Source organism: Frieseomelitta varia, unplaced genomic scaffold (genome assembly GCF_011392965.1).
Source record: "Frieseomelitta varia isolate USP_RPSP 00005682 unplaced genomic scaffold, Fvar_1.2 scaffold_786, whole genome shotgun sequence".
Classification (NCBI taxonomy): Eukaryota; Metazoa; Arthropoda; class Insecta; order Hymenoptera; family Apidae; genus Frieseomelitta; species Frieseomelitta varia.
The window spans coordinates 1-10,605 of NW_025110574.1; the positions used below are offsets into that span (position 1 = coordinate 1).

Here is a 10,605-nt window from a genome sequence, read left to right on the forward strand (position 1 = left end):
GTCGTGTGGCTCGTTCTCTCGATCATATATATATATATATATATATATATATATATATATATATATATATATATATATATATTTATATAAACGTAAAAAAGGAAAACCCTTTCTTTCAAACGAAACTATCTCGACGTTTCTTATACTTATTAAACACGTATTATCATGTGCGCGTTAAGCTAGCTCGGAACGCGGAGCAGCGACCATTCGTCTCTTAAAACGGATAGACAAAATGATAGTCATATGGAACGATCGTCGATCGTATAGGACAGAGAACGTAAATCACCCAGAACCACGCTCCCTTTAGGGTAGAACATCGACCCCTCGCACACGAGAGTCTCTCCAAAAAATCACAGTCGCGTATATAATATAATTTTCTTTCGTATTTCTCATTTTCACAACTCGTTACTCGTTACTTCCATCACGGCACGGCCGGCGTTTCGTTTCCTAGTTTCCTATCTCTGCACCTCTTCTTCTGTGGACGCTTCCGCGACCGATTCTGTCTTTCTGTTAGTCTTTTTACCTCTCTCGGCGGACCTGATAACATGATTCGCAATCATAACCTCGAGGATACCGGAAACCAACGATATCTATACACCGTTTCTTTTTTTCCTTTTTTTTTTTCTTTCGCAGCACCTCGAGCACACGTTTGTTGTACGATTGTGAAAAAAAAATGCTCTTAGACACGATCGTAAGCTACGCGCGATGAAAAGAACAGTCACGTATTCGTTCCGTTGATATGCGAACTGTCTCTAAAACAAATGGTTAAATTGCATTTTACTTGTCGTGAGGATAAAAAGGAATGTCGAAAGGAAAACACGCGAATCTTTTTCAGCCTAACGACCAGTAAAAAGCCCTCACAAATTCGATTACCCATTTCAGAGATAGCCTAGTATAGGAATGGTGCAACGCAACGAAGCGCACCTCTCTCGATTGTTTGCGAATCAGAAAAACAGGCGAGCGATCGAGTTCTTTATCAAGACGCGGAAAGTCGCGCACCGCCGTCCTCTCCGTCGTGGTTCCTTTCTCTTTCTCTCTTCCTCTCATTCCCCCTTTCATATCCACATCCTTTCTCTCTCTTTCTCTCTCGTTCTTCCATTCTCCTCTCGCTCCCTTTCTTACGTCCTTTCTTTCCCTCTACTCTCTCTGCTACATGGAATGTAAAAGAAAAACAGGATACAATTTGCGCCTCGGCATTTTGCATGTTTCTTTTTTGGATTCGGAATAAACCGTCTCACTGTTTCGTTTTTTCGTACATCTTTTTCTTTTTCTCTCTCTCTCTCTCTCTCTTTTTTTTTCTTTTTGGAAACTTTTGGCTGTTCTTTTTAATGACGAACTTATCAAGACTTCGACTTTGGTAGATCGATGACGGCAGTCGTCACCGCGAGAACTGTTAAGGCAAAGCTATAGGGTTTCTTTTTTTCGTAGGAGGAGAAATTTTCGTGATTGGAAGACACCGTGTTTCGTCTGCGAGAATTTCGTTCTGCTTCGAAATCGAAACGATCCACCGCGAGGATAAAACAATGTACGAAGAATTTCCATTCGTGTACACGACTGTCTGTGTTTGGTGTATGTATGGATGTATGTATCGCAAAGAGATCAAGGTTTAGGCTCCAGTCTACGTAACGAGCGGCTCGCCGAAACGATTTTTTTCCCTACCCCTATTTTCATTTCTTTGTTGTTTCGTTAGTTTTCTTCCCATCTTCTTCTTCTTCTTCTTCTTCTTTTTTTCTTTTTTTAAAGCTAGATAGACGTTTCTCTTCCTTATACGCTAAGTTTGGCAATATCGTTTGCAACAGTAAAAAAATTATATATGTATATATATTTATTTTTATATCCAGACGTGGAGCAGACACATTGGTTTCTCTCGATATGTAAAATCGTAAAAAAGATAATCAATTTAATAAAAAGTCTCTTAGTTTATAATCGTTTCACGTCAATTCCCTATTTGCCCTTTTGCATCTCTTCTTCTCACGCCAATTTTGTTTCCCCCTTCTACTTTCTTTCGTCGTTACTTATTATTCGCTTCTTTCCTATTTTAAATTGTTTTGTTTAGTTTTTGTTTATGTGTTTGTTCCGCCGAAATACGTTTACCCCGTCCCAGGCGGTTCCTTCCTTTGCGAAGATACGACCCCTCAGCCTAGATTTCGATTCGAATCTCGCTGCGACCATTGTCAATAATCTTCTCTGTTTGCTATCGTGTCTGTACGTAAAGCTTTGCGTAAACGAGGCGTTCACGAGGGAAAAAGTGTGTTAGTTCAGAATGAAATTGCTATAAAATATACCTCGACCATCACAAAAGAACGGTCACACAGTGTGCTTCCGCTGGCAAAAGTATTTGGAATGCATGGCACTAGCACAGCTACGTTTCAACCACATGACGTAACTTCGTATTATATTATTAGAGCGCCCGACCGTCCGCTTAATCTTTCGTGTAAAATCTTACTAAATATCACGTTCGTGCACAAAATCCCCGATAAAGGAGAAACTATGGAAATTTGCGAGACTGGCCGACAAGGAAGTGTGCGAGAAAATCAAAGATCTTCGTGTCGTCGAAGGATCCTGAAACATTTCTGATACATTTGATATTATTTCAGTCGTTTCAAGATCAAAATGTTCGTGTAATAGGGGGATGTCTCTGTACACACACACAAAAAAAAAAAAAAAAAAAAAAAAGGAAAAAGTAGTCTCTGAAGTGCGTAATCCTTGCACAATCAGGCGTTTGAAATATCCCCAGTTCAATTTCCTCAACAAATTTATCTATCTATTCATGTACAATTTGTTTGATTTTATCGCGGAACAGCTTGCGAAAGCAGGGTTATATCAGTAGCCTTCTTTCGAAATTTCATTCTTGACTTTTACGCGATCACCGTATTCGTTTTTTCAATGGGCATCGGAATAACGTGCGAATAAAGATGAGCAACGTTCTTGACACAATTTTCTTTTTTCCATTCGATCATCGACAATTGTCTTTTTGAAACAATGCGAGGCCAGGAAGACGAATCTCTTCGACAAATACTCGCGCGAAACGAGCTTTCGACATCCTCGTACCCTTTATAATTCAAAGGAAGGAACGAATGATCTAAAACACGTGCCTGGACACCACGTACATAGCATCGTTTCAACGTTAATGGCAGTGCTGAAAGCTCTCGTCCGATATTCCGCTGGAGAATCACAAAAATACAAATTAATGATACGGTGATCGCATAAAATTATTTCCAATAGTGCGCAGGATTACGTTTCCAGATCATTGTGTAATGTGTTTTTGGAACTGAATAGTCGATTAGTTTTCTTTTTTTTTTTTTTTTATCAATTTTTTTTACTCGAACGTTCAGGCCGGACGAGGACTTCGGTACAACTCAGTAACTTATGCCAGCAAAATATTAATTTTAATGAATCAACAGCAACAGACACACATACGGTCAAAAAGTAACATACGCGTCGTCGTCGTCGTCGTCATCATCATCATCATCATCATCCTACTACAACTGATCAATTAGATTCTCGCGCAGCACGATCGGACCAGAGATCATCAATATTTCGAACTTTTCCGATCATTTTTTTTATTTTTTTTTTTTTAGAGAATCATTCAACATTCGTGATGCTACTCACATGCATTCACTCTTACCTTTTTTACCTCTTCCTCTTTCTCGCTCTCTCTTTCTCTTCCTTTCTTATGTAGTTTTCATACCCACTCGTGCATCACTTCGCTGCATCAAAATTGCAATCAACATTCTGAGACCATTTATTTCGACCATTAACTACTAAATCACGCTGTCACAACAACAGTCATTCGATGATGCTTCAATTGCTTCAAACGAGTGATGGTGTGATAGTTTAGTAAGGAATTGGAAACAGGTCGCGGGCTTCGTTGGCAAAGCTATAGGAGGACAAAAAAGCTAGGAGCTTTACAACGAGTTGCGCATTGATTCAACTTTCTCGACAAGTGTGTAATATCGCTCATTCAATAGTGACATGTTTTATTTTATACACACAGACTCTCTGCGATTTTACACGCATACATATTAATAAAATCATTCTTACTAATTCAATTAATAGAGCACATACTTCCTTTCATAGCTCTACAGTCTCGCTCTCTCTCGTTTGGTTTCCCTGCATTTTCTTCAACGTTCACTTCATTCATCCTTTCGTACTTACTCAATCTTTCAATCTCTCTTTCTCTCTCTCTCTCTCTCGCTCTCACTCTCTCACTCTCTCACTGGCCACGAACACCGTCCATCGAAGTCGTCCTTTCCTCAGGTTCAACTTCTCAATCACGCAGGTAGAAGCCTCGTTATCAGGCATACTTGCATCACCGGAACATCTCGGCAAACTTCGGCCTTGGCTCATTCATCGGCAACATCCACTTGCATTCCTCATCATCCGTAGTCGGCAGACATCCGGCAGACAGGTATTTATTTTCTCGACCATTTGGGGTTGCGCTCGGACGTGTCGGTACTCGAATACCGTCGCCAGAGCAGGGACACGTGCAGACTCATCACCCCATCATCGTCATCGTTTCGAAACTCACGCACATCCATCAACTCGCATCCGCACCATCCAATCTTGTTGTCTTTGTATTGTGTTCGATAGCTCTCTAGTCAAATCAAATTGCACGACAGTACAACCGTGGGGTGATCTGTAAACAACAAAAGTGAGCCAAATATCAATAACCGTCGCTCACCGCTCGGTATGTATATTTTTTAACGTATTTTTTAACGTAAATTCTTAATTCTGTTTTCTTTTTATTTCGTTCTCTATCCGTTCCTGCTTCGCTACATCTTTAAAGGGATCTCTCTCTCTCTCTCTCTCTCTCTCTCTCTCTCTCTCTCTCTCTCTCTGTCTCTCTCTTTATCTTTGTCGAATGCACGTGTCTATACACGGGACGGGATTACGAGACAAAGGGAAACGAACAATTCTGTATTGTACAGAATAATTCCGAGACGGAGAACAAATTATAACTCTTTTTTCTTTAAACGAAGATAAGACGAAGACAGTAGTGATTAACAACCTTCAAATTTGTTCGTTTTAAGAGAAAGAACTATAATTTGGTCCGTTTTCTAGAATCAGCCTGTTCCTGATTCTTCATCACCATACCGTCCCCTCTATTGTATTTTCGGTTCTTCGATACTGCCATGCATTCGCGTTTCTTGTTTCTTTTGTCATACTTCCTAACTGTACGACATTAAAAATCGTTCGTCGAGAAATTGATTTTAGTGACAAAGTTACATAGAAAAGTAGCGTACAATGAAGAGAAATGCAGTAAAGAATGAGATGGGGAAAACAATAAATAAACGGAAAGTTAATACGGATAAGAAGTGATCAAATATACACGCACCACACATGATCCACACGAAAATGATCGATAATAAAAAGAATTAATTTAAAAATAGAAAAAAATATATATATGTATAAAAAGGAAAGGATTAATGAAGCAATGAAAAATTACTCACCAACTGGACGTAGAGTTAGCAACATTCTTGAGCTTCCGGATCTCTTTGGATGCCCAGTTGGCCAGGGTCTTTGTTTTGTCAGTGCGTGATCGTCTAGCCTTGGTTAAGAGTTCCGTAAGCGGGTCCGTTTCTACCATTGGCAAGAGTTTTACTCCGAACACGGTGACAAGATCACCAAGCAAGCCCACCGAGGCTGAGATGTTGCCTTCAGAATGTTCACGATCTTGGGCTATAGACGTGATAAACTGGATGATGAAGGGCACGTGCGGCTCCACCAGAGCAATTGCCGCATCTGGACAAGGATTCGATCCGTCACCGCGTAATCCTTGTACTATACCAGTGTAAGCCTCAAGAACACCTTCTCGTAATTCGTTCAGATAATCAATCATATCATAATCGCTTCTGTCGACATTCGCTTGGGAAGCCTGTGCCAACGTTTGAAGTACTACGTCCAAATATTTCTTGAATTCTGGACCGATACTGAGAGCAACATCACCGAATACGGAGAAGATCTGAGGCTTCACGGAACGATTAACCGAATTATTGCCAAGATTTTCCAGCAAAAGTGTCATGATCTCGTCGCAATAGGGCAACATCTTGTTTTTCAGGGCACGACAAATGTCTCCGGTCAGACCCACAGCAGCGCAACAAACTTGATACTCTGCGTGATTCTTTAAGCCAAGACAAAGATACGGTTTGAACGCATCCATATACTTCAAGAAACCTTCTCCGAGCACTTCGACTAGAGTCGAAACAGCCATAAGAGCATCCTCCTGCACACCTTCAGCTTTGCAAGAATTCGAGTTGAACATGGACAATAATGCTGTCATTATTACGTCAGAAATGTGCGGGGCATCCTCCGGTGTAACTTTGCGTAGCACAGATTGCAAGGTAGCGCATAACAACGATTGCAAATCGTTATATTGAGCACGATCAGAGTGGCTCTGGATATGTGTCTCCATTTGCAGAACCTGCTGCAATCTCTCCAGAATCACCATTGTCGTCTTCTGCACGGTTAAGTAACAATCGCGCGGAGAGTTCTTCACCATATCCATCAGTGCCTCATAAGCAGCTGATCTCAAGTTAGCTTGAGCTCCGTCCGGACGATCCGTTGTTTCCAACAATCTCTGGATAATAAAATCAAAGTACTGAGACATGCAATATGTCTCTGGATTTTGTCCCTCGATAGTTTCTGCAGCCTCGTAGCTAGCTTCTGCAAGACCTGTGAATGCCCAACAAACATTCGCTGCAACGCGAGGTTCTGCCTTCAAACCGTTTATCAAAGCCTCTAACAGTGGCTTCAAATACGTCTCACTAATCGCCGCTTCTGGTATAATTTCACAAATTCGACCGAATGTCCATGCAGCTGTGTCCCTTACCGCGACACTGCTATCGTACATTAGTTCGATAAGCGTTGGCATTGCCTGTTCTACCAAAGGTTTCAGAGTAGCGTGATCAACACCACCAAGAATAGAACCGAAAGCCATTAAAGCTGCGTCCCGATACCTCCAATCGTGGCTCTTAATGTTGTCTTTAACGAAAGGAAGAACGAATGGAACGATAGCATCCTCGCAACAAGAGGATAGTAACATTAAACACACTCCAGCAGCTTTCGAAGGATTCCAATCGTCTTCGTCATCAAATTCCTCTTGTTTAGTAAGCTTTTTCATTAAAACAGGTACCAGATATTGCAAAGCGCCTTTTGCATAATGTCTCGATACTTTGACTGGCGGTCGACCACCGTCGGTAGCTTCACCCTCTTCCATGGCTAAATCTACCTCTTCGTCAGATACATTCGACCAAAACTCAATTCCTTGCAGTGCTACTTCATCAATATCTGACTTCATAGCTTCTAGAGTAATTGGAAAGAGTGCTGGAGCCATGTATGGCTCCATATATTGATAATACAATGACATAATTTTCACAAGACACTGTAAAGCAGCTACTTTAACTTGTGTGTTTAAGGATTGCGTTGCCTCGCATACCACCTCCATAATGAAGTTTCTCTCTGTCTGTGTACACAAGCAAAAAAATTAGACCATACGTTCTTACCAAAAAAAAAATCTCTATATGTATATTCCTGAATTATACAAACCTCTATTTCGAAATTTCCTTTGGTAAATTCTAACGAATTATAGAGTGCACTTGTAGCTGCTAGACGGACATAATGCGAAGTACTAGATACTTTCATACCATGAATAATAGCAGTGAGAATTTCATTAGACTGAGATACCAAAACATCGCTATCTATGTCTTGACAAATGTAACCAATAGCTTCTAAAGTTGCTTCTTTTAATATTTCTGTGCTGTTTGGATTTACAACATTATTAACTAATAGTTGAATGACATTGGTCCATTCACGAACAGGTAATTCAGTAACTGCTACATATGCAACACACTGCGCTGCAGAACCTGGCCTATTGTTCTCTGTTCCGAGTGCTCCAAAAATCTAATAATAAATAAATATAATAGTATCGTGCATCCTTACATAACTTATCAAATATTTATCAAATATTTGCAAAAAAAAAAAAAAAATAGAATTCCTTACATTCTTCTTAATATATTCCCTTGTTTCTACAGGAATAGCGAGCCAACGTTGTTGATATTGACATTTTAACTCTGGATCTTTGGATGTAAGTTGATTTTTAAGTTGAAGACCTGCTGCCATACGAGCAACTGGACTTGCGGTGGCATTAACCAGCACACCGCTGAGTCTTTGCAAAAATTCATGCTAAAAAAATAAAAGCAACGAATTTCTCATAATCTCTCTAATTATATACTCGTCGATTAAAGACATTTTGTTTCCAGAGAAAAATAACTTACAAGATTAGTTGCTGCTGCCTGCGCCAGAAAATTCTGAGCTGCTTCCAGTTCATTTTTGTCTGAAATAGCGTGTGCAGAAGATGAGGGTAATTAATCGATTTTTCTATGTATTATTTCGTTAATGTCAAACTAGCGAAAAATGTGTAGCAACGATAGAGGTTAGAAAACCGAGATGCACTGTTATTCGCCGTGCCAACCGACAACGGGGACGTGCAATACGAGTAACCGTCACATGGGACAATACTTTTCCGGTCGTGAACAAAGCCCCTAGCAACAGCCAAGCGGAACACAATACAACGTATTTTCATATAAACTAAAAATCTCGATTAAACGTTAACACGTCGATGCCGAAAGATTTTTAATGAACCAACGAAACTCTCAATTAACATCGATTCCAGATACTTCATGGATACACCGGAAGAAGCACAAAAAGGACGCGCACGCGGTATGACTTTACTTTTTCAGGCAAGGTCGCGAAAACGATAAGAAGCATTCGATAAAAACGAAGTACTATGTGATTCATAAAGTAACAGGAACAACAAGGTCAAGGGGAAGGAAATAATATAAGAAAAACTGATCGGGATTCCATGATGTCGCCAATAATCTGAAAGGCCGATTAATCAAAACGACTTACTTGAGGAGACAGTTCTCTCTAGAACCTGGATAAGGTGTACTGTCGTCGGATCCATTTGCATGATTTTATCTTCTTTCGTCTGTCGAGTATCGTGGAGAAACGTAATTTCTTATGCTCCGATAGAAAATGCCTCGTTGTTGCGACCGGCGGACAGCCACATGTAGCCACCACCGAATCAACTAGCTCAACGACGTACCCCCTTCTACTCACTTCCTGCCAGTACTCGATTTCTGCTTCCTTCCACAACGTGCGGCGTAGTAATATCCGCTGCCTTTGATATTCTCGCGCCTAGTACGTACAGACGAACCTTTTGATCGTTAATTCGAGGCTTTAATATGCTCAATCTGTGTTCTCTGTCAGCCACTCACTTCACTTGGACTCCCGTTGTACACCTCGTAAACTCGTAAACGTTGCAAAACTACTGTCACGAGTGTCACGTTTCTCGAAGTGATCGTCGTGTCTCTTCGAGCACGGACTATTTTCTTTCTGCGCTGTGTAAAATTTGTTCTGCACATGCGCAGGAAGAGATGAGCGCGCCATCTATACTGGCTGCTAGCGCTGCCGCGCGTGCGCGTTCAACGTGGCCGTTATGCCGGTTAATTTTGAAATGGTACACGTTGCAGCTGCAAACTATCACGCAAATTGCATTCGTGCTTCTCATGTTTGCCAAGATTGGCCGTGTCACAGTGTTTCATAATCCTAAAAAGTATTAAAAATCATCGAAAAAAATGAATTTCGTTATATAGTTTCCTATCGAAAGTAAAAAAATATATGTATAATGGTAAAAGAGAAAGCAATATATTACATATAGTATCTGGAAAAACAATAAAGAAATTGTCTTTTCTCAATCTGTTCTTTTATTAACGTTCCTTTTTTTATTTTATTCTATTTTCTCCCTGGAAAAAGTAGAAAACATAATAGTCAATCATAATACAAATAAAATTGAATACAGAGATCTTTGAAAACTTTACTTTTCAAGACTGGTATTAAGTGCCAGGTGTACTTTATGTAAAGTTACAGAACCCTCGACGACCCTCGGCAATTTTTCGAATACCTGTTTCGTTCTATGTAAAACTAGTAAAGGATTGCAGTGCTGCCATGAGTACGTCGGGATACTGAAAGAAGAAGCATCAGTTATTTTAATAGATTTAATGAAACGATATACAGAATACATTTGCTTTTGTAATGCATCGCAACGCATCGTCCGCGTGCCTTACCATCTATATCACATATCAATTTTTCTTTTATTTATAAAATATAATGGTCGCAATGTGTTTTTATTTTCTCACGTCATGCCTTTGAATTGCTTTCTCGTTCGCATATCGAAAGTATATATAATATATATATAATATATATATTTGTTTATTTATTTATTTATATTTATATTACTTCATTATATTTATATATTTATAAGTATGTATATAATTATATATTATTTTATTTTATATTATATTATATATAAATATATATATAATATATATATATAATTAACCAAGCGAGAGAGAGGGAATTATGTATGTGTATGTCTGTGTGTACATATGTGTAAGACTCGGCACAGAATTACAGCGAATCAGGCCGCGGAGAAAAGGTTTCGTGAATGTGCGCGCATGTAAAACTTGAATTAGAATACTTTACAAATTGTTAATAGAACGGTGTAAATGTTGCTAGATATCGACGGTCGTAGGGGTGAAAAGG

The 10,605-nt window shown here is 39.6% G+C and overlaps 1 protein-coding gene across 4 annotated transcripts; it reads right to left on the reverse strand.

Moving 5' to 3' along the window:
* Positions 1 to 1,206: 1,206 nt before the first annotated feature.
* Positions 1,207 to 9,386, reverse strand: LOC122535883 (importin subunit beta-1). Of its 4 annotated transcripts, none has more exons than XM_043667766.1 (6): positions 8,911 to 9,372; positions 8,277 to 8,335; positions 8,002 to 8,184; positions 7,549 to 7,902; positions 5,454 to 7,465; positions 1,207 to 4,639 (listed from the first exon to the last, which is right to left on the reverse strand). In XM_043667766.1, coding segments are annotated over exons 1-6 (2,670 nt in total). In that variant the 5' UTR covers positions 8,972 to 9,372; the 3' UTR covers positions 1,207 to 4,638. The 4 variants fall into 4 exon arrangements, with proteins under 4 accessions (XP_043523701.1, XP_043523700.1, XP_043523699.1 ...); XM_043667765.1 differs by lacking the exon at positions 1,207 to 4,639 and having other exon boundaries at positions 5,450 to 7,465; positions 8,911 to 9,198; positions 9,279 to 9,367; XM_043667764.1 differs by lacking the exon at positions 1,207 to 4,639 and having other exon boundaries at positions 5,450 to 7,465; positions 8,911 to 9,217; positions 9,279 to 9,348.
* Between the last annotated feature and the right edge of the window lie 1,219 nt (positions 9,387 to 10,605).

Bases quoted from the DNA above. Each gene is read 5' to 3' on its own strand.
- LOC122535883 (XM_043667763.1), bottom strand. From the start codon at position 8,971: ATGCAAATGGATCCGACGACAGTACACCTTATCCAGGTTCTAGAGAGA. The intron at 8,336-8,910 runs GTAAGTCGTTTT...ACGCTATTTCAG, and splicing joins AGAGAGAACTGTCTCCTCAA to ACAAAAATGAACTGGAAGCA. The intron at 7,903-8,001 runs GTAAGGAATTCT...ATTTATTATTAG, and splicing joins GGGAATATATTAAGAAGAAT to ATTTTTGGAGCACTCGGAAC.